The 26,324-nt window shown below is 53.0% G+C and overlaps 1 protein-coding gene across 1 annotated transcript in view; it reads left to right on the plus strand.

Moving 5' to 3' along the window:
• MYO18B (myosin XVIIIB) overlaps nucleotides 1-26,324 on the plus strand; it is a 258,552-nt gene that overhangs the window by 19,580 nt on the left and 212,648 nt on the right. Inside the window, exons 4-12 of the mRNA XM_029922290.1 lie at nucleotides 1,123-2,382; nucleotides 2,969-3,035; nucleotides 4,054-4,166; nucleotides 5,714-5,890; nucleotides 10,082-10,280; nucleotides 12,578-12,720; nucleotides 13,526-13,626; nucleotides 13,933-13,996; nucleotides 25,888-26,032. Coding sequence (XP_029778150.1) covers nucleotides 1,123-2,382; nucleotides 2,969-3,035; nucleotides 4,054-4,166; nucleotides 5,714-5,890; nucleotides 10,082-10,280; nucleotides 12,578-12,720; nucleotides 13,526-13,626; nucleotides 13,933-13,996; nucleotides 25,888-26,032 — 2,269 coding nt within the window. The remainder of the gene's footprint in view (nucleotides 1-1,122; nucleotides 2,383-2,968; nucleotides 3,036-4,053; nucleotides 4,167-5,713; nucleotides 5,891-10,081; nucleotides 10,281-12,577; nucleotides 12,721-13,525; nucleotides 13,627-13,932; nucleotides 13,997-25,887; nucleotides 26,033-26,324) is intronic.

Below are 26,324 nucleotides of genomic sequence, written 5' to 3' on the forward strand. Positions count from 1 at the left end.
AGTGTCTGGGAAGGACCTCAGGGGGTGGAGTTTGGGGAGGACTTCGGGGGTGTCTGGGAAGGATCTATGGGGGCAGTGGAGGTAGGGGAAGATTCTGGGGGGTGTCTGGGGAAGACCTCTGGGGAGCGTCTGGGGAGGACCTCGGGGGGGTGGAGGTGGGGGAGGGCCCCGGGGAGCATATGGGGAGGACCCTGGGGGGGTGTCTGGGGAGGACCTCGGGGGATAGAGGTGGGAGGACCCGGGGGTAGGAGGTGGGGGAGGACCCTGGGGGGTGTCTGGGGAGGACCTCGGGGGGGTGGAGGTGAGGGAGGACCCTGGAGGGGTAGAGGTGGGGGAGGACCCCGGCGGGTGTCTGGAGAGGACCTCGGGGGCAGGAACCAGGGCCCTTACCTGGCATGGAGAGTGCATCTGGGCAGCAAAAGTGGCAGCAACTCTGTTCAGCTCTCTGTGGTTTCCAAAGCTCTTTTCCACATCTCCTCCCACCAAAGATCTTGATGGTGAGGCGGCGCCTGCCTGCATGGAGGGAAAGCCGAGGCCCAGAGAGGTTAGGTGACACAGTCCAGCTGGGAAAGCATCCCGGCCAAGACTAGAACAGGTCTGCTGCTGACAGGCCCCGAGTCCCCTTCCCTCTCCTTGGCCCAGCAGGAAGACTCAAGGTAGAAACCACAGTGAAAATAATAGTGACACCGACAATGGTAACAATGAGAACAGAGGGAGCTGCCGTTACGGAGGACTCACTCGGTGCTGGGCTCAGTTTCTGTGTATTATCATGAACCCCAATGCTTGCCCTGTGAAGTAGGCCATTATGAAACTCATTTTACTGATAGGGAAACAGGTCCAGAGAGGGGAAGCAATTTGCCTCAGGCCAGACAGCTAGCGAATGGCAGCATGAGAAGCTGCATTTGGGTCTGTTGGGCTCCACAGTCCACCCTCCTTCCACTCTGTCGCTTAGTCTTGAGGTGCTGAGCCAAGGTCAAGGGTGCTGGGGTTCAGCTCACTGCCTGGCACAGGGCCTGGCACATCTCGTCGGTGCCTGAGGGTCTTTGGATGGACGGCTGGCTGGGTGAATGGGTGAGTGAGGGTGTGGCCAGCAGCTAAGTGTGGTTGTGGCTTCTCTCCTAGACCCCAGAAATTTCTGCGAACCAACCCAAGAGCAAGTCCCACAGTGGCACCAAATCCGGAAACCAGCAAATCCCCCAAGGCAGCCCGTCAAGCTCACCACAGACCTCGAACATTCCGGGCAAGGAGAGCCAGCAGGCCAGCTCCACGGACCCCGTGCTGATGACCAGCATCAATGGCGAGAAGCCTCAGGAGTCGGGCCCTGGTGGGACCCCACCCAAAAAGCCCCTGCCCTTCAAGAGAGGGGTGAGGAGGGGTGATGTGCTGCTGATGGTGGCCAAGCTGGACCCGGACTCAGCCAAGCCAGAACAGGGGACCCAGCCCCATGAAACCCCCACCTGTAAGACCCCGCCCCCAGCCACAGACCCTGGAGGGGAAAAAAGGGGGGGGACTCCAGGGACTCCTCATGGCCCCCAGGCCGACACCAAGGACGCAGCCCCCAAGGCTGAGAAGAACCAGACCGAGGGTGTTGTGGACCCAGGAACACAAGGCGTGGTGGGGAAAGGGGGCAGGGACTCCCAGACCAAAGGACTGAAAGGGGGTGAGCTCCAGGGCAGGGAGGGGCCAGGCGAAGGGGAAAGGTCAGCTACAGCAGAGAAGGGTCCTGGGGACCCCACAAGCAAGTTGGCGAAGGGGACTCTCCCCAAGGATGTTGGGGGCGAAGGCAAGTGCCCCGGGGCCCAGATCCGGGTGAGAAAGTGGGGAGTCTCTCTGGGTAGCAGGGCCAAATGGGACGGCCCCCAGAGCAAGAAGGATAAAGAAGGTTCGCTGCTAAGTAAGGCGGAGAAGAGAGAGGCACCTCAGGTCAAGGCGGAGATGAGCAAGGTTCAGGGGAAGCCAGGGAAGGAGGGGGCAGCTCCCAGAGGGGTGGAGAAGGCAGGCGAGCCTCCGGGGAGGACTGTGGAGGCAGGTGAGCCCCAGGCCAAGGGAGGAAAGGAAGGGAGACCTCGGAGTGAGTCTGGGGAAGCAGAGAAAGCCGGGCGGAAGGCAGAGAAGGGCTGTGAAGACCCCAAGGAGGTGGGTGCATGCAGGGAGATCCCAGTGGTGGCTGGGAAGGAGGGTGGGCCAGACAGCGGAGGGCAGAAACCCTGGGAGCCCCTTGTGGGCGTGGATGATGGAGCGGAGATCCTGGCGACAGAGCTACAAAGAGCCAGCGGCCCTGCTCCGGGGAGCCCCACGGAGAGTCCTCAGAGCCGGAAGGAGAGTGAAGAGGGGCCAGCCCTGCAGGAGGGGAGCAAAGGACAGAGTGAAGACTTGAATCAGGTGAGGGGCTTCAGCATCCCGAGTGGGGGAGGGGAAGCGGGGACCCTTTGGAGAGGGGTGGGTGGGAAAGAGTGGCTTCTGGGGATGAATGAGGTGGGGCTAGAGACAGACAGGGACCAGAGAGGGATGGCCAGCTCAGAAGATGAGACTGCACTTCCTCCTCGATGCACGGGGATCTTGAGGTTCCCCCAGCATGCATCTGTCCTGGGGTAAGATTCTCCATGGCGTGAGGGAGGTGCCCAGACTGTGAGATGTCCTCTCGTGGCTGAGCTCACTCACAGAGTCTCACGTGGCAGTTCTCAAACTGGGGGCTGCATAAAAGGCAGATTGCTCAAAATACAGACTCCCGGGCCCCACCTTAGAGTTTCCAATCCAGGGGGCCAAGGGTGGGGCCAAGACACCTGTATTTAAATAATCACCACCCCGCCTGCTCTCCCTTGGGGACATTCTGATTTCAGTGGTCCCAGATCACACTGTGAGAAACTCCCATGTAAAGGGCTCACTCCGGACAAGGGGAGGGGAGGGGGGGAGGGCAGTGTGTTCTTTCTTGATCATCTGATTCATGTCATGTGATCTTTGCTCTCAGGCTCCTGAGGACAGATGGTACGAGGCAGAGAAAGTGTGGCTGGTTCAGAAGGATGGATTTACTCTTGGTAATTAGGGGTGTCAGCACATCTGGGAGGGTCTAAGTATTTTCTTCCCGTGCCCCCTCAGTTGCTAGCCATATTTGCCAGATCACAGCTGGGGGGAAGGGTGAGGGGCATGCGGAGTCTATGGGGCGCCTGGGTGGCTCAGCTGGTTAAGTGACCGTCCTCAGCTCAGGTCTTGATCTCACGGTTCATGAGTCTGAGCCCCGTGTTGGGCTCTGTGCTGACAGCTCAGAGCCTGGAGCCTGCTTCAGATTCTGTGTCTCCCTCTCTCTCTGCCTCTCTCCCGCTTGTGCTCTGTCTCTCTCTCTCAAAAATAAATAAGCATTAAAAAAATTAATGTTGGAGCAGCTGAGTCTAGGGTGGGGGTCTGTGGAGTGAGAATAGCTGAGTGTCATTTCATCCCTGACAGCTGGTCTACTGGGTGCTGTTTTCCAAAGGCATTTACACCTTGGTAAATAATTATTTAACAAATTCATTAATGTACGAAGCATTGGTTGGCTCCTACAGCGTTCCTCAAGGAAATGTAGTGCAAATGCGCAAATAGATTCCATCTCCCAAGCGCACTTTTGTCGACTGGTTGGGACCACACCCAACTGAGAGCGGTCTTGAGTCCCATTCAGAAGACAGTGGGGAAGTGTGATTGATTAGTGATGTCTGTCATGGGCACTAGAAGGGGAGGCGGCAGCTGGTATGCCATTATCTGCCATCCCAGGTCTAGATATGAGATCGGGCAGTGCACCCGGCCATCAGGGTGTTCACCCTGTGCACTGCACCAGTTGATAAAAGGTGAGTCCGCCCCAGCGTCTGTCTCCAGGGGGTGCAGAGTCACCATTCAGAACCCTCCATGGGAGCAGACCCTGAGGGGAGACAGGGCCATCGCTTTCTGACCTGAATGAGGACCCCTCTTTAAGATCCCTGTTCCGGTTTCTCAGCTTAGAGCCTGTCTGTCCTCTCTCCATTCTCTCTCTCTCTCTCTCTCTCTCTCTCTCTCTCTCTCTCCCTGTCTGGACTGGGTCTCCAGCCACTGTACTGAAGCCGGATGAGGGAACAGCAGACCTTCCGGCAGGAAGGGTGCGACTTTGCATCGATGCTGACAAAACGATCACCGAGGTGGACGAGGAGCGTGTGCATAGGGTGAGCCCTCTGTCCCCCTCCCTGCCTGCTCCGCACCTTCTCTCCCCACCCCTGCAAGACAATTCCTTGCACTTGACTGCACAGACCACTTTGGCTTGGTGGTCTGGAGGGAGTTGTAAGGAAGATCATCTTGCAACTCACTGCTCGCCTGGAGGCATTGTGTCAGGTCACCACTCTATCCCAGGGTTCTCTGTACGAAGACACATTCACAAACATGTTTGTCAGAACTGGGAGTTCTGTCTGATCCAAGAACGTGACTGCTTTCCACTTTATGGACATTGCAAATCATGCCACAGGGCATGTTTCCTGTTTCACCCTGGCTGCCAGGGAATTCAGAGCCAAATAGGCAGCTTGCCATTAACTGTAGCTTAGGTTTCAATGGACTGTTATTTTGGGGGAATTAACCTTTCTTTTGGTTGATAAGCCCAACTGTGGTTTGCATCATTCTTGTAGTACACTGGAGATCTTTTAGAGATTACCTTACAGTATAATGATAGGAAAAAAGGGTCCTGTCCTGATCCTTTTCCACCTCTCACATCTTAAGATGTTTCTTCCAGGAGCTCCATGTGGGCCTCATTCATCTTCTTCCTCCTCCACTCCTCTGCCCACTTCAGGCCTTCTATCCCTGCTGGTGTTGAGTTTGCAGTGGCTCCCTGTCCTTAACAAAGAGGCTGACCCACAAGACAGCTCAGGCTGGGCCTAAACCCCAGAGCATTAGGCCCTAAAAAGTCCCTGAGTCTGGAAAGAGTAGGAGGAAGGCTTTTAGAATGGATGCTCCAAAGAGAAGCTCCAATCATTCCTTGCTTCCAGAAGCGTTTGGGCGTGTTCCCAAGGGATCAATGCACGATGGGCTGTCAGAGAAATGGGGCTGTTTGGCCACTGGCCTACATCCCTGAGGGTCACAGAACGCGTGTGGAGCTCCCTGGACAAGACCCAGAGAGGAGGCCACAGGCTCTGTGGAGCACCATCCTCCTTGCAGTGTTTGAGATGCAGAAGGCTCTCTGAGTCTTGTTGAGTCAGTCCCGAGAATCTCTCCCCTCCGGGGCAGTGAGGGCAGGAAGGAGGACCAGCGTGAAAAGACAGGTGGCAGGGGTGCCTACGTGGCTCGGTCGGTTAAGCGTCCGCTTCTTGGTTCGGCTCAGGTCATGATCTGACGGTTTGTGAGATCGAGCCCTGTGTCAGGCTCTGCACTGACAGTGCGGAGCCTGCTGGGGATTCTCTCTCCCTCTCTCTGTCCCTGCCCACCTCTCTCTCCAAATAAATAAATAAACTGAAAAAAGAGAGAGAGAGAGAGACAGAGACACGTGGCTCTCAGCATATGCAAAGGACAAACGAGCGGGGGGTCCTTATTTCATTTATGCAGATTTGTTTCTCTGCCTCCAGAGTCCTTGTGCTCTGTCCTGGTCTGTGGCAAACAGCTGTCCCAGCAGAGGGCCCCCAGGGCTCCGTGTGTGTGTGTGTGTGTGTGTGTGTGTGTGTGTGTAGGGGTGATGGTGGTGCTGTGGAGGCCCAGAAGGCCAAAGGACGCTTTGTGTGATGCTTCCCAGGCCAACCCCCCGGAGCTGGACCAGGCTGAGGACCTGGCGTCCCTGGTCAGTGTCAACGAATCCAGTGTCCTGAACACGCTTCTGACCCGCTACCGGGCGCAGCTGCCCCACACCTTCACGGGGCCGGACCTGATCGTCCTCCAGCCCCGCGGCTCCCCAGTGCCCTCTGCAGGCAAGGTGAGGAGGATCATGGGAACAGGGCCGGGATGGGTGCTTGCTCCCCGGTGGGGTGGGGTGGGGTCCCCGCTGCCTCTCAGGGGAAAGCAGGGCAGCCAAAGCCACCTGCAAACCTGTCTGTGAGTAGTATCCTGCCAGATGAAAAGATTGGGGGTACTGTGGGCCTCGTGGGGGCACCAAGGGCTGCATGGTTTTCCACCACAGAGGGGACCATGAGTCACGGACAGAATAAATGTCAGCTCTGCACCGGGCACTGCTCCCAGCACCTTACATATAATCTCAACTAATGCTCACACCCACTTGGAAAGATAAGGACCTCTCCCAGCCCCATTTTTCAGATGACATGTGCTGGGCCAGCCCTCGAGTCCAGCAGGCGGGCCAGCTGGGATAAGGCCCCGGCCACCGGCCTTTCTGTGCCCTGAACCCCATACTGCATACTCGAGAGTCCCAGACACCTACACACCTTGGAGAACAGAAGCCTCCATTCTGTTATTTGTTATTTTTTTTCCTGCTAAGTGTAGAAATGGCCAGTTTTTGTCAAGACAAAGCAAAGGGACTCTCTCAGCGCCGCCTAGTGGCAAGGCCTGCAGCCACGACAGAGATCTCTCCATCCCGTTTGGTCCTACTGATTGGGACAGTGTCCTCTTCATGCCGGGCATGGGGGAAAGAAAGCAGGGAGGAGGACAGATAAGCCTGCCAATGTGGGGGTCCCGTTCTCGAAGGGAAGACAGGCCCCGATAACAGGTGGGTAGAGCAGCTGAGTGTGGAGGAGGAGACAGTGAGGAGGCCAGGACAAGTGGGGGCCGGGTCACACTGGGTCCTATCCGTGGTCATAATGGTCCCGGCTTTTGCTCTGAGCATGATGCCAGCTTGTGGGGATCTTCAGCAGAGGGCGGAGATGGTCTGACGTGCGCCGGAGAGGGCTCCCCTCGGCTGCGGGGTGGATCGGTGGACCTGGGTAAAAGTGGAGGCAAGGAGCCTGATGGACGTCAAACATCTTATCCAGGTGCTCTTGAGAGGACTGGGGAAGGCGCTGCTCATGCCCCTTGAGTGCCTTGGAAGGACCATTAGGCCTCTCTGGCCTCAGCGTTCTCATCCGCGCACTGGGCATGGGAAGCTACATCTCGCCCTCTGGAGTACCATGGGACAAATCCATTCGTAGCCCCCAAATGATGCTACAGTCCATTTAAAAAGGGACAGTGGCTCTGAGTCCGCCTCTAAGATGTCTCTGCTCCAGGACACCCCACCCATCCATTGCTCCCCGGGCCCCCCCCTGGCCTGGCTGTCCGTTTGGGCACCCGCACTCACCCTTCCCTTGCTACAAGGGATCTGCCTCTGCTGCGCTGCTGCAGCGCAAGGTCTCTGAGCCTTCCAAGATGCTGGGTGACTCCTCTTGCCCCTTCAAAGCCTGCGGGAGGGAGATTTAGCAGAGACGCCCACGGTAAGCTGGCTTCTCGCTGGCCTTTCTGGATTGAGGCATCCATTGCAGAGCCTGGGATGTGCAGGAGTCGGAACATACCTTGTAAGGAAGCGTTTGAGTTAGGTGATCCCCCAGGCCCTGTAACCCCTCAAAGCATCCAGCTTCCCCCACCCAAATCCACAACCACCTTCTCTGTGCTTTTGCTGAGTCATGGCCAGTTCCTCAAACGGCCACTAGGTGGGAGCATAGACCTGCAGTGCTGTCTTGAAAATGGACTTGGTGGGACCTGGGGCGGAGGCCTCTCTCACTGGGAGTCTGGACCACCAGGCGGCGGCTGGGAGCTGGGGTGTGCTTGGGGGTGCAGGTCTGCATGGGTGCGAGGATGGGTGTGAATGTGCGGGGTATACATAGGCACATCTCTGTTGCCGGGGCTCAGCCGCGCTGGGGTGCGTGTGCCTGTGAGCACGTGTGTGCGCACACAAGCAAGGCACGGGCACACGCATGCACCTGTATGTGTACACAGGGGCCTGGGTCTGAAGGATCCTCCTTTTTCCCTTCCCGCCCCCTGAGGAGACTGACAGATGGGACAGCCCGTCCCCTGGACCTCAGTGTTCCCAGAGTGGGAGGTGGCTCCCAGGCTCAGACCCCCGGAGCCTCGACCTGCCACATGCCTTTAGGCTGTGTCCCGCCAGTGAGGGGGCTGGTCCCTGTATTTTGTGACAGGACAGGGACTCATTATTGTTCTGGGTGTCTCCAGCAGAAAAGGCGGCCCTGAGCCGCGGGTGGGAGGTGCAAGCTGGGGGAGGAGCTGCCATCCTGGGGTTTGCACCCTTGGCCCTGCGTAAGCACCCAAGAGGGTGGATGGGGTCTTGCTGGGCCCAGTGGTTGCCTACTTATTCCAGGCTTCAGACGTCCTCTTACAGCTGGGCCGGCTGCCCTGCCCACCTTGATGCCCCTCCACCGACCACCATGCCTCCAGCTGCCCTCTTCCCTTCTACCCCAAGGCCACGCTAAGCAGACTTTCATCAAGGTCACCAGCGGTTTCCATGCTGCCAGACACATTTGCCAAATGTTCAAGTGCCTGATTTCCTCTTACTTGGTCCTCAGGATAGCATTTGGCGTGGCCAAGCCTCCCTCCTCCCGCAAACGCTCCCTTCCTGAGCTCCAGGACACCCCTGTCCTGCTCGCCCCTCCTCCTCAACCTTGTGGGACTCCCTGTCCTTTCCAGGGTGGGTGCCCGTCCCTCCACACCCTTTCCCTGGTGATCTCATTCAGGCTCATGGCTTTAAAATGTCTCCCGTTAGAAACAGTTTCAGCCTTTGTTCTGTTTCTCATCCGTCTCTTCCCAACAGAAAGCAGGCTCTGCTCTGGAGGCAGGGCTGTTTTAAGGCAGAGTTATGAAGGCATGATTTGCAGCCTGTTCGATTCACCCCTTTTATAGCAGATGGTCTGGAAGTTTCTGACAAACGCATACAGTTGTGTAACAGCCTCCACCGTCAGTTACAGGACTGTTTTGGTGCCATTGCCCCCTAGAAGCCCTCTGGACCCGTGGTTGTCATTGTGCTCGCCTCCCAGGTCCTGCCCTGGCAGCCACGGATCCGGTTACTTTGTCTTTATAGTTTGACCTTTTTTGAAAAAGTCATATGATTGGGAACGTAGGGCAGGTAACCTTTGAATCGGCTTCTTCCACTTCCCACGGTGCATTTGACCTTCACCCATGTTATAGTAGCGACTGGCCATTCATTCCTTCACTGTGGGCGTGCCCTGGTTTATCCATTCATCGAGTGCCCATTTGTCCCAGTTAACCCTGGGCAGAGGGGGTTTCTGGGATGCGGGACCTTCAGGGCCCAAACCTGGATGTTTGGTTCCCTCCTTCGTTCACTAGTTAAAAGGCACCGGGGTCGTTTCTCATTTTTGTGACTTTGAATATATATTCAATAGAACCAGTGACATTGAAGTTTGTGTGTGTCGGTGTGGACATAAAGGCTCCTTTCTCCTGGGTAAATACCGAAGATGGGATTGCCGGGTTGAATGATGAAGGTCCCTCTCACTGTCTCCCCGAGTGACTGTGTCATTGACCCTTCTCACCGGCGTTGGATGGGAATCCCAGTCGCTCCGTACCATCCCCAGATCTTGGTAGTGCGTGTAAAAACTGTAAAGCAGTTTTGTTGGCCATCTAATATGTATACAATGGTATCTCCCCATGCTTGGTAGGGATTTCCTTCATCCATTTTGGGTGGCTCTGGTCCCCAGTGCCTGGGACAGTCCTTGCTACACAACAGACACTCAGTACTATTTTTTTATATTGAATAAAGAACATGAGTGGATGAATGGATGGTTGGGTGGAGTGGAAGACCTCAGGTATTACCTAAACTGTGATGACAAGTGCACGACATACCGTCTACCCCATGCTTCATTCGGTTTCCACGGCAGACATCACTAATCAATCTTGCCATTTCATGTAGCAGACTCACTCCTGGCAAGCACTCTCCAATACTGAGCTAACACAGGCCTCCTAGGAGCTAACGAGGAGATCCAGGTCCAGGGAGGGCTCACAGGCTGTCCGTGGACCCACAGTCAGCCAGGGGCAGGACTGTACCCAAGGCTGGGCTCTTTCCAATAAAATTCAAGACTTGTCCAGTGAGGTTGGGATAGGATCACAGGCAGGGAAAGGGATCTGGGCTCCAGGCTGCAGTGGGGCACTGCCCTGGGATGCCCCCCGGGCCCTGGCTGGGCTGGGAAGACTGATGTCTAGGATGACCTTCCTGCAGGTGCCCAGGTACCGCCGGGACGGCCTGCCAGCTCACCTTGGATCCCTGGCCCAGCGGGCCTACTGGGCGCTCCTGAGTCAGCGGAGAGACCAGAGCATCGTGGCCCTGGGCCGCAGTGGTGCTGGGAAGACCACCTGCTGCGAGCAGGTCCTGGAGCACCTGGTGGCGATGGCAGGCAGTGTGGATGGCCGGGTCTCAGGTACAGTGGTCTCCAGGTGACAGGGGTCAAGGGTGGGTTGTGGGGGTGGAGGGGAGACTTAGAGGGGACATTGGGTTGCTCCTCCTTATGTCCATTCCGGAAGCACTCACTGAGCACCCATATGCAGACTCCGTGCTTGCTTCTTTCTAGGCATGGTTACCACAGTCCATTGGACACGTTTGTGCAAATTAGAAAATGGTACTCGTTCCTCAAGACGTTCACAGCTCTCTGCAGAACTGTCATTATACACTGATGTTGTTAGAACCAAACGCTTGACTGCCATGTTCTAGGAAATCATCCTAATAAATATACACACCAATAACTGTACGATGTAAACAGTGTGTCCCTTCAATATGTTGTCCTTGTGCAGTGCACAACCTGCTGAACTGTACAGAGGACCCAGTAAGTAAAGACATAAGGGCAGAGCCTATGCTCATGAGGAATTGACTGTCAGAAGGGAAACTGAACTTCATATATGTGCCAAACTCCAGTGCTCTGCGCAAAGTGCTGGCAGAATTGGTTAGGGAAGGGGAGCTCAGAGGAGAGGAGGTCGGCGGCTTCTTTGAAGACACGATATTTGTCTGGGTGACTCAGTTGCTTAAGTGTCCAGCTCTTTATTTCCGCTCAGGTCATGACGTCACCATCCGTGAGGCTGAGCCCCACATCAGGCTCTGCGCTTTTACAGAGCGGAGCGGGGGGATTCTCTCTCTCCCTCTTTCTCTCTGCCCCTCTCCTGCTCATCAGCCCCCTCCCTCTCTCCCTCTTTCTCTCTGCCCCTCTCCTGCTCATGATCCCCCTCCCTCTCTCCCTCTTTCTCTCTGCCCCTCTCCTGCTCATGATCCCCCTCCCTCTCTCCCTCTTTCTCTCTGCCCCTCTCCTGCTCATGATCCCCCTCCCTCTCTCCCTCAGAATAAATAAATGCAACTTAAAAAAATTAAAAACAAGAAATGATGTTTGAACTGGGCTTTAAAGAGTGCTGATTAATAATAACAACAATAATATTAATAATAACCGTAGTAAACATTTGCTGAGGACTTACAGGCCAGGCTCTAGTCCAAGCATATTAACTCATTTATTATTTAAAACAGCTCTGTAATGTAGATATTGTTATTCAAATACTATAGATGAAGACATTAGGACTCAGAGAGGTTAACTCGCTTGCCCCGGCCACACACTAATGCGTCCTAGAGCTGAGGGTCCAACCCAGGCAGTCTGGCTCCGGAGCTATAACCCTGGGTCCATGTTCTTAATGTTTCTTTCATTTTTGCATCCCTAAGGAGCCTTTTCAGACCCCCCCAGCCATCCCCTCCCGTGAAAATTTAGTGCCGTAGATATACCGTGATCTCTCCATGCAGTTTAGGCATATCTGTGCTTCATACATAACAAACTAAAATTCCCCCACCCACAAGGACCAGTGTTTTGCCCTCTTGGGGGCAATCTTCTCTCCACTGAGTATATGGAGCCTAGGCAATATTGCTTTTCTAGTCATGATAACTATAATACTCGCAACCTCACATTTGGAACGAGAACTAAGCTCTTCACGTTATTAAAGTCCTCGTGACTAGCACACGAGGTAGGTGCTATCATTACGCCCATCCTAAGACAGGGTATCAGAGGCATAGAGAGGTTAATTGATTTGCCCCAAATGAGGTAACTAGGAAAGGCAGAGCTCATATTCAAATCCCCTTAACTACTGGGTGTGCTTCTGCTTCGCTGGGGTTATTCTAGCACTTTATTGATCCGCTCCTCTTCACCTGACCCATGGGAGGGCCTAGGGACCCAGCAGCGAGAGGCACAATCTTGGCTCTCCCCAAACATGCTGTCCTATGAATGCGTGTTTTTGAGAGTGGGACTCAGGACAGGCTGTATCCAGCACCTGGTGCTTGGCACATAGTAGGTGCCTAATAAGTAATTGTGGAGAGAGTGCAGGGCTTTCCAAGGCTGCTGCTACTCCATGAGCTCCCTCAGAGCAGGTCTGAGAATATTAATGCCCTGTCCCCCTTCATCAGGCCCAGGAGGCCCCTGACATTGGACTGCATCAGTGCTGACCCCCTTTTCATCTCCCCTTCTTGACTCAGTCTTCCTCCCCCTGCACCCTGCTTGCAGTGCACAGCCAAGGCAGCTGGGAAATGTGTGTGGTCTAGTGCTGTGTTGGGGAGGTGGCAGGGAGCCTGTGGGAGGTCTTGGGGCCAGATGGGCTTGGACCAGTGCAGGTGCCAGTGGGGAAGGTGGTCCTGTGAGAGGTGGGCGTGGCGTTCCGTGGCCATAGGTGATGCCCTGCCCCATGCCCCTGACAGTGGAGAAGATCCGAGCTACCTTCACCGTCCTCCGGGCTTTCGGCTCTGTGTGCACCGGCCATAGCTGCAATGCCACCCGGTTTGCCATGGTGATGTCGCTGGATTTCAATGCCACTGGGCGAGTCACGGCTGCTCAGCTCCAGGTGAGTGCTCTGATGGGAAAGAGGGGACCCTTGTGCTGCAGTGTCCCCAGTCCCGCTCGGCAGAGGCCACACATCCACCCGGGATCCTGGACCGTGTCTAAATGGTTGTGGCTCCCCTGGGGGGTGGTCACCTCCTCCCCAATGCGCTCAGCGCCCCAGAACATTGCCAGCCTGTCTGCACCTTGGAATGTCACAGGGATGAAATATTCATGAGTAAATATATAACTCAGCCACTCGTTAGCTGGGTCTTAAAAGCGTAAGCTGAAATTAAACAGACGCTCGCCGGCCTTCCGTGTCCGTCCGCGCGTAACCAACACAGGGGCTGTTTGTTCCTGTATCTCCAAAATCACCCGCGCCACTTCCCTGCACCTCAGACGGGCTGTCTGAGCAGAAAATAAGATTAGGCTATTAGAGGGTTGTTTGCACGCTGAGCTGGGATAAGGTCCAGACTACAACAAAACTCGGTGCCAAAACTGTCCCTCTTCTGTCCCGGCCCGGCAATTCCACCATCAGTCTCCACCTGGGTCAGGTTAGTAAGCTTCTGTTACATAGGAATGTGCTGGGGAGCGCCGCCGTTTAATTGTTATTGCCTTCGGATGCTTTCATCGGAATGGGTCTATTGCGGGAGCTGAGTCCCTGGCCGGGCTCTGGATCAATGAGATAGAGGACTGAGCAGTTCTGATACAGAGGTGTCTGGCAGAGTGTGGACCCGAGCTGTTGCCCCAAAGAGTGCCTCGGGGCGGGGGGCACCCCTCTGGGTCGCTGGCCACTAGCCTGACCATGTCCCACCCACCCCCATTTGCAGACGATGCTTTTGGAGAAGAGTCACGTGGCCCGGCAGCCGGAAGGGGAAGGCAATTTCGAGGTTTTCTCCCAGATGCTAGCTGGGTTAGACCTGGATCTCAGGTGAGTGACGGAGCCAGCGTCTCAGGACTCAGCAGACACAAGGACTCATCTAGACCGACTCTTCTAAGAGTAGCTCACACAGCTGATGAGCAGAAAGTCTGGAGTGAGAACCCTCTTCCTTGGGTTCAATTTGTGATGCTTTGTGTCAGGGAAACACTCAGGAAAGAGCCACAGAAGAACAGTGGGTTGGGAAGATTCCAGAAATGAGCCTGGGGCAGGAGCCCTGTGCCATGATGACCACGCAGTCAGCCAGGTCACTGGTGAGGGCGGCCCCTCCCTTACTTCCCGTCCCTTCTCTGCTTCCAGGACTGAGCTGGACCTGCAGCAGATGGCCGACAGCAACTCCTTCGGCATGGGCGTGTGGCCTAGGGTAAGGAGGGGGTCCTTCTGGGGGTGTGCATGCATGTGTGTGTCCACATGACCAGGGGACACAGGACGCGAGGGTGACGGAGGGTTCCCTGGGCCACTTGTGTCGCTCTCCAGTGGGGCTGGCAGGAGTGGTCATGGGGCGTGGCCTGGGCTTGTAGGGTAACTGAGACTTGTACACATGAAGGGAACCAGGGCTGGGACACAGAGAGGTAAGAATGTGGGCTGTCACCTCAAACCCTGGCCTCAGGCATAGAGCCGAACCTCTCGGAACGTCTGTATCCTCTTCGGCACAATGATGCTAAGAGTAGTGTCGGCCTCGTTAAGCCGTGGCGAGGATTAAATAAAATGATGTGCAGAAAGCTCCTCGCACAGGGCATGGCCTAAGTCACTCGATCAGGCTCTCTGAGTAACGATTATCGGTGATTCCTGTGGGTAGGTGCAGTCAGAGACGGCTTCCCGGGAGACGTGGTCTGTGAGCAGACTTTGAGAGGTGGTATTCACTTTGGAAAAGCAAGGTGTTTCCTTGTGTCTTTACCCTTTTATTCTTTTGTTTATACTTTAACAATGGTTTTCGGAGTCGCTCCCCACCCCGCTGCACACCCCCAGCTTCTGGGCCGAACCTGCGCTAAGCGCTGGGGCTCTGGTCTCCTTCCATGAGTGTGTACTTCATCAGGAGAGACGGATGTGGGCGTTCATGTAGTCGTGTGCGGTACACACACGGCAGGGGCTGCACGAGACACTGTGAGCACTAAGGCTTGTTGAGAGAGCTACTTGGTCTCAGACAGAGAAGACGTCTTAGCTCGGGCCACATTTGACTGGGTTTTGAGGAATGAATAGGAGTTCATGTAAGGGAGGGTAGATAATTTCCACACCAAACCCTTTCAAGGAAGATATGATCTGGGAAAGAAATAGTGGTGGAATAATGGGGCATCCTCGGGTCAAGGATGAATTTCAATCCACAACCTCACACCATACAGAAATTAACAAAGAATGGAGTATAGGCCCACAGGTAAAACTTAAAACCATGAAATTTCTACAAGAAAATAAGGGGAAATTTTCCCTAACTTTGTTTTGGGTGAAAGGTTTTTAGATGTGACACCAAATGCACAAGTTATAAGAGGGCAAATAGATAAACTGTATTTCATCAAAATTAAGAACTTCTGCTTTTTTAAAAAAAAGTTTATTTATTTTGAGAGAGAAAGAGAGAGAGAGAGAGAGAGAGAGCGAGCGAGCGAGCATGAGCAGGGGAGGGATGAGAGAGAAGGAGAGAATCCCAAGCAGGCTCCTTACTATCAGTGAGGAGTCTGATGCGGGGCTCGAACCCACAAACTGTGAGATCATGACCTGAGCCGAAATCAAGAGTCGGACGTTTAATCAACTGAACCGCTTGGTGCTCCAAGAACTTCTGCTCTTTAAAGGCACTGTTAATATGAAAACCCAAGCCACAGACTGGGAAAAAATATTTTCAAATCACATATCTAATGAAGTTTTGAATCCAGACCATAGAGACAACTCTCTAAACTCGTAAATACAACCTGGCAAACAATGTCCACATACACTTTGCCATAGAAGACACGCACGTGGTCAATAATGCACATGAAAATATGCTCCGGGTCATTAGTCATGAGAGAAACTCAAAGTAAAACCAGAGGACAGAGCTCCACAGGATCACGCAATTGTCTGCGTTTTGAAAGACTCATCGCATCAAGTGCTGGAGAGACCGGGGGCAGCTGACTTGCCCCCCACGCCACCCCCGCTGGTGGGGACGGAAGACCCTGCACACGTTTGGGAAAGCAGTTTCTTTTTTTTAGTTTATTTTTTAACCTTACATCCAAGTTAGTCAGCATACAGTGCAACAATGATTTCAGGAGCAGACTCCTCAATGGCGTTACCCATTTAGCGCCCCTCCCCCCGCGTCACAACCCCTCTGGTAACCTCTGTTTATTCTCCATATTTAAGAGTCTCTTATGGTTTGTCCCCCTCCCTGTTTTTATATTATTTTTGCTTCCCTTCCCTTATGTTCATCTGTTTTGTACCCCATATGAGTGAAGTCATATGATACTTGTCTTTCTCTGACTCACTAATTTCACTTAGCATGATACCCTCTAGTTCCATCCACTTTTAGGTGGTGATGTGTTTATCGTCTTCATTGTAGGGATAACTTCATATGTGTATACATCAAAGCTTGTCAAATTACACCTTTTATTTAAACATTTTTTAACATTTATTTATTTTTGAGAGAGACAGACAGACAGAGCACTAGCAGGGCAGGGGCAGAGAGAGACGGAGACACAGAATCTGAAGTAGGCCCCAGGCTCTGAGCTGTCAGCGCAGAGCCCGACACGGGGCTTGAACCCACGAACTGTGAGACCATGACCTGAGCTGAAGTCGGATGTTCAACCGACTGAGCCACCAGGAGCCCCTTAAGGTGCCTCTATACATTTTAAAGAGGAATAGTTTATTCTTTGTCAATTATACTTTAATAAAGCTGTTACACACACACACACACACACACACACACACACACACACATGGCTACAGACTCTCCACAGAGGTGCTGATTCAGCAGGTCTGGGGCAGGGCCTGGGGGTCTGCATTCCACACAGGCTCCCGGGGGATATTGATGTTGCTGGCCCAGGGACCTCCTGGCCTCTCTAAGAACCACTGACAAAGAGTTCATTCCTGCAGTAGGAGTAAGATGACACAGCTATTACAGCTTGGTTTTCTTAAAGTTTTTATTTATTTTGAGAGACAGAGAGAGATGGGGGAGGAGGAAGGGCAGAGAGAGAGAATCCCAGGCAGGCTCTGTGCTGTCAGTGCAGAGCCTGATGCGGGACTCGAACTCCCAAACCGCGAGATCGTGACCCGATCGCGAGATCGGGAAATCAAGAGTCGGACGCTTGCCTGGCTGAACCACTCAGGCGCCCCACAGCTATTCCATCCCAAAATTTGGGGGCTACTCCCCTCTGCCTCTGACACCCCAGGTCGCCGGCAGGCTCCGCAGTGCGGTTTTCTCTCGTCCCCCGTGACGCTGACCATGACATCACAGGACGAGAGGCCCGTCTGGCGCTGGGCTTTCCTGTATATTTGCAATGCATTTTGGCCAAGTGGATCCTTTGGAGTCTGCAAGGAGGCTGCTGTTTCGGAGGAGAAGGGCCCCAGCCTGATTTCCTGTTAACAGTCTGCTCACAGGAATGGGTCACAGCGGGGAATCGAGTCAGGGAGGCTTCTGAAGTAGTTTTCTTTTTGTGTGTGTGTGTGTTTCCAGGGGTGTTTTGTGTTTTTAGTCCAGTTGGTTTGCGGGAACGGGAGTCGGGCATCCTTTGTTCTCTCTGCTACCTGGCGGGTACCCAGGGAAGCTTTTCTCAGTGTGCTAAGAACAGAAATAAAATCTGACAGTCACTGGTCCTCCCTACCGGCCTGGGCGAGGTCTGGGGTTGGGTGGTCCCGGGACTGTGGCAGTAAAGGAATTCGGTGGTCAGGAAGGACCCCCAAAAGTGGGAGTTGCTAAGTACAAGCTCCCAAAGTTGCCAGACGGAGCTAAGAGACATAGAGGACGCCTAGGCCTTGTTTATCTCATAACAGACCTAACACACCACCCTGTGACTGTAGTTAATGGTAGAGTTCGTTGCATGTCAGATTTCTTAGGACAGTGGATCTTACGTGTTCTCTCCACACACACAAAATGATAACTGTGTGGAGCGATGAATGCATTTTTTTAATTTTTAAATTTTTTTAATGTTTATTTATTTTTGAGAGACAGAGAGCAAGCAGGGGAGGGGCAGAGAGAGAGGGAGACCCAGAATCCGGAGCAGGCTCTGAGCTGTCAGCACAGAGCCTGATGCGGGGCTCACACTCATGAATCTTGAGATCACTACCTGAGCTGAAGTTGGCCACTTAACTGACTGGGCCCCCCGAGTGTCCCCTGGATGTATTAGTGAACTTCATTGAGCTAATCATTTCAATCTTTTTTTTTTTTTTTACATTTATTTATTATTGAGAGACAGAGAGAGACAGAGCACAAATGGGGTAGAGGCAGAGAGAGGAGACACAGAACCCTAAGCAAGCTCCAGGCTCTGAGCTGTCAGCACAGAGCCTGACGCAGGGTCCAGTCCCGCGAACTGCGAGATCATGACCTGAGCTGAAGTCGGTTGCTTAACCAACTGAGCCACCCAGGAGCCCCTATTGTGGCAATCATTTTAGAACGTGCTTATATCAATTCATCACAGTGTACATCTAAAAAGATGTCATTTTTATCTGTCATTATAACCCAGTAAGACTCAAAAGAAAAATACAGGTTGTCCAGTTAAATCTGAATTTTAGATAAACATGGAATAACTTGTTAGGTATAATTATGCCCCAAATACAGCATAGGCAGGCCTGGAAAGTTGGGGTCACATCAGAGAAGGCTGCCTGGAGGAGGTGAGCCAGCGAGTGAAGATGGACAGGGGTAGTGTGGCCAGCATTCCTGCTCCACCAGGCGCGGCAGGGGCGCGTACCTGTACTAAAGCATTACCCATCGCACACCAGAGATTCAGCCTGAATGTCCTGGAATCTATCTGACAGCTCCACAGCCCCTGCCCAGCCTTCCCTGTCCTCCTCCTCCTTGCTAGTCCCGCCGACTCTGATCAGTGCTGCTTCGGCTTTATCTGTAAATGTCACTTTCATTGTCCGCTGAGAATTCATTGATGACAATGGTTGAGAAATGAGTTCTGGAGGGGTGCGTGGGTGGCTCGCTCAGTTAAGCGGCTGACTTTGGCTCAGGTCATCATCTTATAGTTCGTGGGTTTGAGCCCTGCATCTGGCTCTGTGGTGACAGCTCAGAGCCTGGAGTCTGGTGTAGATTCTGTGTCTCCCCCTCTCTCCCTTCCCTGCTCATGTTCTGTCTCTTTCTCCCTCTCTCTCAAAAATAAATAAACATTAAAAAAAAAAAAAAGAAATGAGTTCTGGAGTCTGACAAACCCAGGTTCGAATCCCAGCAGCAGATAGGTGGCCTTAAGGAAGGGGACTTCATTTCCCTGGGCCTCAGTTTGCTCGCTGGTAACACTGGGATGCTAATGGTCCCCCTTGCTCCCCTGTTAAATGAGATAAAGCCTACCAAGCACTCAGGCACTCAGCTTTTATTGTGATGATTATGCTATTACCTTACATGAAGGCACTGGACCAGTGGGCGGGGCAAGGCCTCCCCTCAATGGCCCACGAGACCCCATCCATGCTTCTTGGAAGTACGCACCATGTTTTTTGTCTCACAGGACTTATCTCTATGCCCTGGTTTATATATATACATATGTATATGTATATATATACACACATATATATGTAAAATTTTTTTAAACTTTTAACATTTATTCACTTTTGAAAGACAGAGAGACAGAGCATCAGCAGGGGAGGGGCAGAGAGAGAGGAGAGAGGGAGACCCAGAATCGGAAGCAGGCTCCAGGCTCTGAGCTGTCAGCACAGAGCCTGATGCGGGGCTTGAACTCATGAGCTGCGAGATCATGACCCGAGCCGAAGTTGGATGCTTAACCGACTGAGCCATGCAGGCACCCTATATATTTAAATTTTTTAAAATGTTTATGTATTTTTGAGAGAAATAGAATGAGCAAAAGTGGGGAATGGGCAGAGAGAGAGGGAGAGATCACCCCAAGTGGGCTCTATGCTGATAGCAGAGAGCCTGACTCGGGGTTTGGACTCATGAGCCGTGAGATCATGACCTGAGCTGAAGTCAGATGCTTAACCGACTGAGCCACCCAGGTGACCCCCTGGGTTTACATTTTTAATATAACATTATTTTTAGGGGAACCTGGCTGGTTCAGTGGGTAGAGCATGCAACTCTTGACCTTGCGGTCATGAGTTCAAGTCCCAGGTTGGGTATAGAGATTAAGACATAAATATATATATGATTTAAAAATATATATATAATATTTATTTTTTTAATTAATTAATGAATACTTCCTGTGGGGGAAAAAGATCAGGAAAAAGCACACAGACAAAACCAAATCGGAATCACACAGGCTCACACAAGCCCAAACACGGGAGACAGTAACCTCCCAATCCTGAGACTTCTATTGGCAACATGTTTACAGATCTGCTCTCAGTTTTCTGTGAATATTTTATACAGTTCGTAACAACCAGATGTCATTAAAACTTCCACAAACAATATTTTTAATGACCAGACAGACATTCAGAGTGGAGTCATGATTCCCCAAACCATTTCCCTCATGCTGGCCATTTACCGAAAAGGTTCTAAGCCCTTTTTGTAACTCTTAATAACGAGATGATGAATATTTTTGTGCATCCATCCTGGGCTTCTATGCCGGCGTGAATGTGCCCAGCTTCCCAGCCCTCTGTCCAGAGAGAGCCCTCCTTTTAATGTGTGTGTGTGTGTCTGTCTTGTCTGTGTGTGTATGTGTGCATGTGTGTGTGTGTATGTATGTGTGGGAGTGTCTGTGTATGTGTGTGTGTGTGTGTGTATGTCTGTGTGTGCATGTCTGTATGTGTGTGTCTGTGTGTGTATATGTGTGTATGTGTGTACCTGTGTGTGTGTGTATGTGTGTGTGTGTGTATGTGTATGTATGTGTGTGTATATGTGTATGTCTGTGTGTATGTATGTGTGTGTGTGTATGTGTGTGTGTGTATATGTGTGTATGTCTGTGTGTACGTGTGTGTGTGTGTTGTAACAGTTTCTCATAGTGTTGGACACCATTTGTTTACTTGTCACCTACCTGCCAACCACCCTGTGGTCCAGGAAGCTGCGAGAGAGCCTTCCGTGGCCTGCTCACTGCTTGTATATTTCACAAGGCCTTCTGCTGGGCCAGGCACACAGCAAGTGCTCCCCAAATGTTTGTTGAGCGAATAAATGAATGAGTGGGACCCCACTCACTGCAACTTAGCTAACGTTTTCTAAGTTTTGCTACCGTGGTGGCAGGACTCCGTGAATTACACTTCAATTAGTCCCGCGTGTCTTTAAAGGCATTTCCTGGGGCTTTGGGGATCTCCTATCTTTCTTTGGCTCCATTGTCTGCATCCTAGGAGCCGGGGCCATTTGCTGGGAGGCATAGAGCACCCAGAGAAGGGAATTCGAGAGCTTCAGTCTCTCCTGGCCTCTGGGGTCCTTGAGTATGGGATTAGGCGCACTGTGGGTCTGGCTCAGCAGGTGAACACACTCGACCTCGGCCTCAATGGCGATTATTCAGGGACACTAAGTGGCAGCTCACTGACATTAATGGACATTTACTGATCTCGTTGTACCCCAGGCACTGGCCCAGAGAGAGAACTCAGCTGGGTCTCGGTCAGAGAAAAGCCGTAGTTTTGGAAGCAGGTGGGGGCAGCCACGGCCATATTAGCAGATCATTCGAAGCCAGAATGGTAGGTGCTTGAACCGAGGTGTGTGTGGGGGCTGAGGCCAGGCTGGGGGGGGACAGGCCTATCAGTGAAGGCTGCCAGGAGGAGGTGAGAGGGCAGTCGGGTAGGTGCAGCGAGGCCAGCATTCTTGCTCCACGGAGCAGCCGCTGCAAAGGGGAAGGTGGAGAGACCTCCCACAGTGCGCGTGAAGGGCACAGGAATGGGGGGCGGGGCCGTCAGCTGGAGCAGGTGCGCGGGGGGGTGTGGTGGGGGGAGTGCCGAGACCCGCGGGGTGGTGCCGGCCCTCGGCCCTCGGTGGCGCCTCCGCTCGCTGACTGTCAGGTCCGCCCCGGGTCCCTGCGCTGTGCCCTTGCTGCCTGCCGCTTTCAGCTTCTAAATGGAACTTGTTTGAGATCCGTCAGGGCACCAGGACACACTGGAAATCACAAAGCTTTCATATTATTTTCTTCTCTGTAATTTATTTTTTTGCAACCTTGCCTGATTTCTTTTTAAAAAAGTGCCCAGCAGCAGTGATAATAATAATAATCTTTGCCTCCCAGCAGTTGGCTTCTGGCTGTTCCCTTCCAGGCTTTGGCCCGAAGCACATTTATTTTTATGACCTGGTAGTCAACTGTGGAGGGATGGCCTCCCAACGGGAAGAGGGGAGATCATGTGCTCCTTGCCAGGGGCTCTGCCCAGAGCCTTCTCTTCCTTAATCCTCCCAATGGTCCTTCGAGGTGAGGGATCATTAACACATCTGATTTCAGGAGTAATAAACTGGCTCAGAGAGGTGATGTTACTTGCCTAAGAACACGCAGCTTGTAAATGGTAGACAGGACTGGATCTGGGTTGGCCTGACCCCAAGACTGGCACTATGGTTTCTGGTTTCTCCCACTGTGTCATCTCAATCCTGTGTCCTGTGCACTGGGTTCTGACCCACTGTGCACTCTTGAGTCATCTGTCTCCTCTCAGCCTCAGGCTTTGTACCTGTGAAATGGGCAGCACCATAGCCAACTCGGTCTGCTCCCAGGACTGGGGACTTGGAATTCTTCCGGCCCTACCCCGGCGCCCACGTCACCACACTCATTCAGTTTGCTTCATGCCTCTGACTCCCCCAGAATCTCCCAGCCCGCTCCCCTCACCCCTGCACTCACTCTGGGCTGTCATTCTGTTTGAGCTGTTTGTACCGAGAGCCTCTCAAGGACTCGTTCACTTTCCAGGGAATGTTGGGCATGCACTTGGGCAGCCGTGGGGAAAGGGGTCCCTGAAAGCAGAACAGCCTGGGTGAAAGCATGGCCGGAGGGACGCGGGGGTGCATGGCCCCCAGCATTAATTCAGCCCACTGAGTGCGGGGCGCGATGCTGGCTGCCTTATCCACGACTCATTTGTTTCTCACAGTGGCCCTCGGAGGGTTTCCGTTCCACAGAAGCAGACACCGAGCCCCGCCGCAAGGGCAGGAGGGCTGTACCGTCACCCTGCTGAGGGGCATTGAGTCACGGATGCGTCCAGTTCTGTCTGACTCCAAATCCAGCCCTGGCCTCTCTCTGCACTGTGGGAATCCCCTGGGGGCCCTGAGCACAGCCCCGTCTAACGTGGAGAGAACATTTTGGACTTTTTTTTCTACTAAATTACCTGCAGTCTTTGGTTGACCTTGAGTTTTTGCATCAGATAAACCCTGGGCATCTTGTGAGTGGATCTTTTTTCATTAAATTTTTTTTATTATGGCGAGACAACTAATTTTAAGCCTCCAACTCGGTGATGACTATATTCTTTTTTATTGTTTATTTATTTAAGAGAGAGAGATTGAGAGCATGAGCAGGGGAGGGACAGAGAGAGAGAGAGAGAGAGAGAGAGAGACAGAGGATCCAAAGCAGGCTCTGTGCTGACATGGGACTCAAACTCGAGCTGCAAGAACATGACCTGAGTCGTAGTCAGACACTTAACTGACTGAGCCACCCAGGTGCCCCAGTGGTGATTACATTCCTTTAAAAAATTTTTTTTAACGTTTATTCATTTTTGAGAGAGACAGAGGGAGGCAGAGCATGAGCAGGGGAGGGGCAGAGAGAGAGGGAGGCACAGAATCGGAAGCAGGTTCCAGGCTCTGAGCTGTCAGCACAGAGCCGAACACAGGGCTCAAACTCACAAACTGCAGGATCATGACCTGAGTCGAAGTTGGACGCTTAACTGACTGAGCCCCCCAGGCGCCCATCCCCAGATCAACACGTGGAACATTTCCAACAAAGTCTCCCTCCAGCCTCTTCCCCATCAGGGGCGTATCTGCTGTCCCAGAGTCATCGAAAGGACTTTTCTTACTGTAGGTTGGCTTGGCTCTGGCCTGAATCTCACAGAGATGGAGTCACATCGTGCAGAGTCTTTGCTATCTGGCTTCTCTGGCTCATACTTGGTCTGTGGGATTCATGCGTGGCTGCACGGATCAGCGGCTCATTCTTTTTCATTGCCTGGTAGTGCGCCACCACTGTTCCCCTTGCCCTGCCCTCTGTTCATTCAATCTCCTGTTGATAGACATCTGGGCTGTGAGCTGACGGACTCCACGGATTTCCCTGATCTCTGTGTTCACGACTTTGTTGTCAGGGGTGGCCTTCATGACAGCACTAGGCAAAAGTGTTTGGTTCCCTAGACATTTAAGCAACTAGAAACATCTCCCTGATCCTAATTGTTTGGCTTGGAAACATAACATTTGTCTCTCTCTGTTATCTGTTGCAACCAAGACGTGGGAGGTAGGAGGGAGGGGGAGGGAAGGGGGGAAACAGATTAAGCTTTAGGGAAAGTTTCTCCTTCTTTCTGCATGAGCTAAGTGGCAGATGATGGAGTCTGCCTGTAATTTAAAGTCAAATGCTCAGAGCTGACAGTGGGAGCCATAATGAATGTGTTGCCACTGTCCTTTCGGTGTCCTTTCTGGGCCGCTTTGAAATCTCATAAATAACCGAGAACATGTGGGGAAGATGCCTTCCTTCCCTCCGTTTGCTCCAGCAGAGCAGCTGTGGTTGCTAGGTTGAGCTCCTGGTTGCTAGGGATTTTGTGGTCCTGTGGTGGCCCAGAAATATGATGGATCAGTGGAACATGCCTTTGCTATTAATTGAAATATTTTCACAGCGAATCTCTCAATGTCACTGTATGCTGTGACGGCGTCCCCATTGGCTGCCGATCCTTGCAGCCTTCTTTGCTAGTTAGACGTGGCTTGAGTGGAGGGGACAAGTGGCCTGGACAGGGAATTAGAAAAGCCTGATTCTGTCTCTGATCCTAACTTGCTGTGTGACCTTGGGCGAGTGTCAGCCCCTCTCTGGGCCCTGGATTCCACAAAATTCAAGAACCTGCCAGCTTCACCAGCCTTCAATTCATCACCCACGCTCAGTAAGAGGGCCAAGTGCAGATCAGTCCCTCATTATCGGTCGGCGGATCAGTGACAAAGGAATTCTTATCCTGAGCTCACTTCCGCCCAGCCCAGCAGGTTTCTGGGCTGAGTCTCCTTGGCCAGATGGTGTGTGTACATGGGAGTTTCAGACTAATTTTAATATTCAATCAAACATAATTGGGATCATAAATCTGAAAAAGAAAAAAACAACACCCGACAACCCATAAACATCTGATCATGTCACTTTCCCTTTCTTCCTGCTTAAAAACATCGGGCAGCTTCCCATCCCTGCACTGGGGACAGCATACAGATCGCAGCTCAGCTGTGGAGGCTGACCCGTAGGTGGAGGCTGCAGGGGGTGGTGTCCTGGAAAGAATCGGGACTCGCTGGCCTGTGGCATCTCGATCGATGGATGATGTCTGCTGTAGGTCCGGGAGTGTAGATAGGCGTGCACATTTGCCAGGCCTGGCTGGAAGTCAAAGCCCATGCCTTTAACATCATACGTGAGGCCATCACAACGGGCACCTGCAGCTTCTCAAGCCTTATCTCTTCTCTCTCAGCCCCACCTCCAAAACTCCCTGTGTGGGTGCCCGCGTTCAGCCGGCCACCTGTTGTCTCCTGAGACCTTCCTTCGTCGTGTGGTTCCCTCTGTGTGCAGGGACTTACCAGGTTACATGGGCCAGCGATGCCTAGGCACCTCCCAGAGTTCAGTCTCAGCATTGTCTTGCCTTCTGGGCCAACCTCTTTGATGCTTCTGAGTGGGATTCATCAGCACCTTCCTGCCTCTGCAATCCCGCCGTTCCCCACTTGTACCCTGCCCCCACCACTTAGCCGGTGTCACACTAAGTTTTATGCCTCTTTCCACTGCTAACCTTGAGAGGCCCTCCAAGTCAAGTTCTGGGGTTCCCTCAGCTCTGCGTCTTTAGGGCCCGTACCAAACAGAGCCTCAAAAATATCTACTCGGGGAAACCCACGAGTGAATGAGAATCACAGCGTGTTCTAAAGACAGATAGTTTGTAACTTTCCCTACAGCCCGAGCTTTGGACGTCCACACTCCGCAGCCTAATTGTGGGTAATTTACTGTGGAAATAAAGCGACAGCATTGATTCCCCCGAGTCTGAGCTTTTCATTCTGGCCACCCTGATGGAACTCTTCCTCTCTCCCTTTGCTCTCAGCCTGAAGACAAGCAGAAGGCGGCAGCTGCCTTTGCCCAGCTCCAGGGTGCCATGCAGACGCTGGGCATCTCGGAGGGAGAGCGACGGGCCATTTGGCGGGTGCTGGCAGCCATCTACCATCTCGGTGCGGCGGGGGCCTGCAAAGGTGAGTCCCTCCTGCTGAGCACACCTGTGCTGCCAGCTGTCTGCCCTGGCAGGTGCCTGACGAGGCCCTTCTCTCCATGAGGCGGGACAGGATCAATCTGTCATCCTCTGGGTATCTGGGACCGGTCTCTGCGAGGCTGCTGGACTAGGCATCATGAGATGGAAACAGGGCCAGAGTTTTCAAGCAAGCCCCATTGACCGGAGTGGCCCAGCCGAGTTCTCCGCGGTGATGGACACATTCTCCATCTGTGTGGTCCAGAACCAGCCGCGCGTGATGACACGCCGCTAGCGCA

The sequence above is a fragment of the Suricata suricatta genome, chromosome 14, assembly GCF_006229205.1.
Source record: "Suricata suricatta isolate VVHF042 chromosome 14, meerkat_22Aug2017_6uvM2_HiC, whole genome shotgun sequence".
NCBI classification, from domain to species: domain Eukaryota; kingdom Metazoa; phylum Chordata; class Mammalia; order Carnivora; family Herpestidae; genus Suricata; species Suricata suricatta.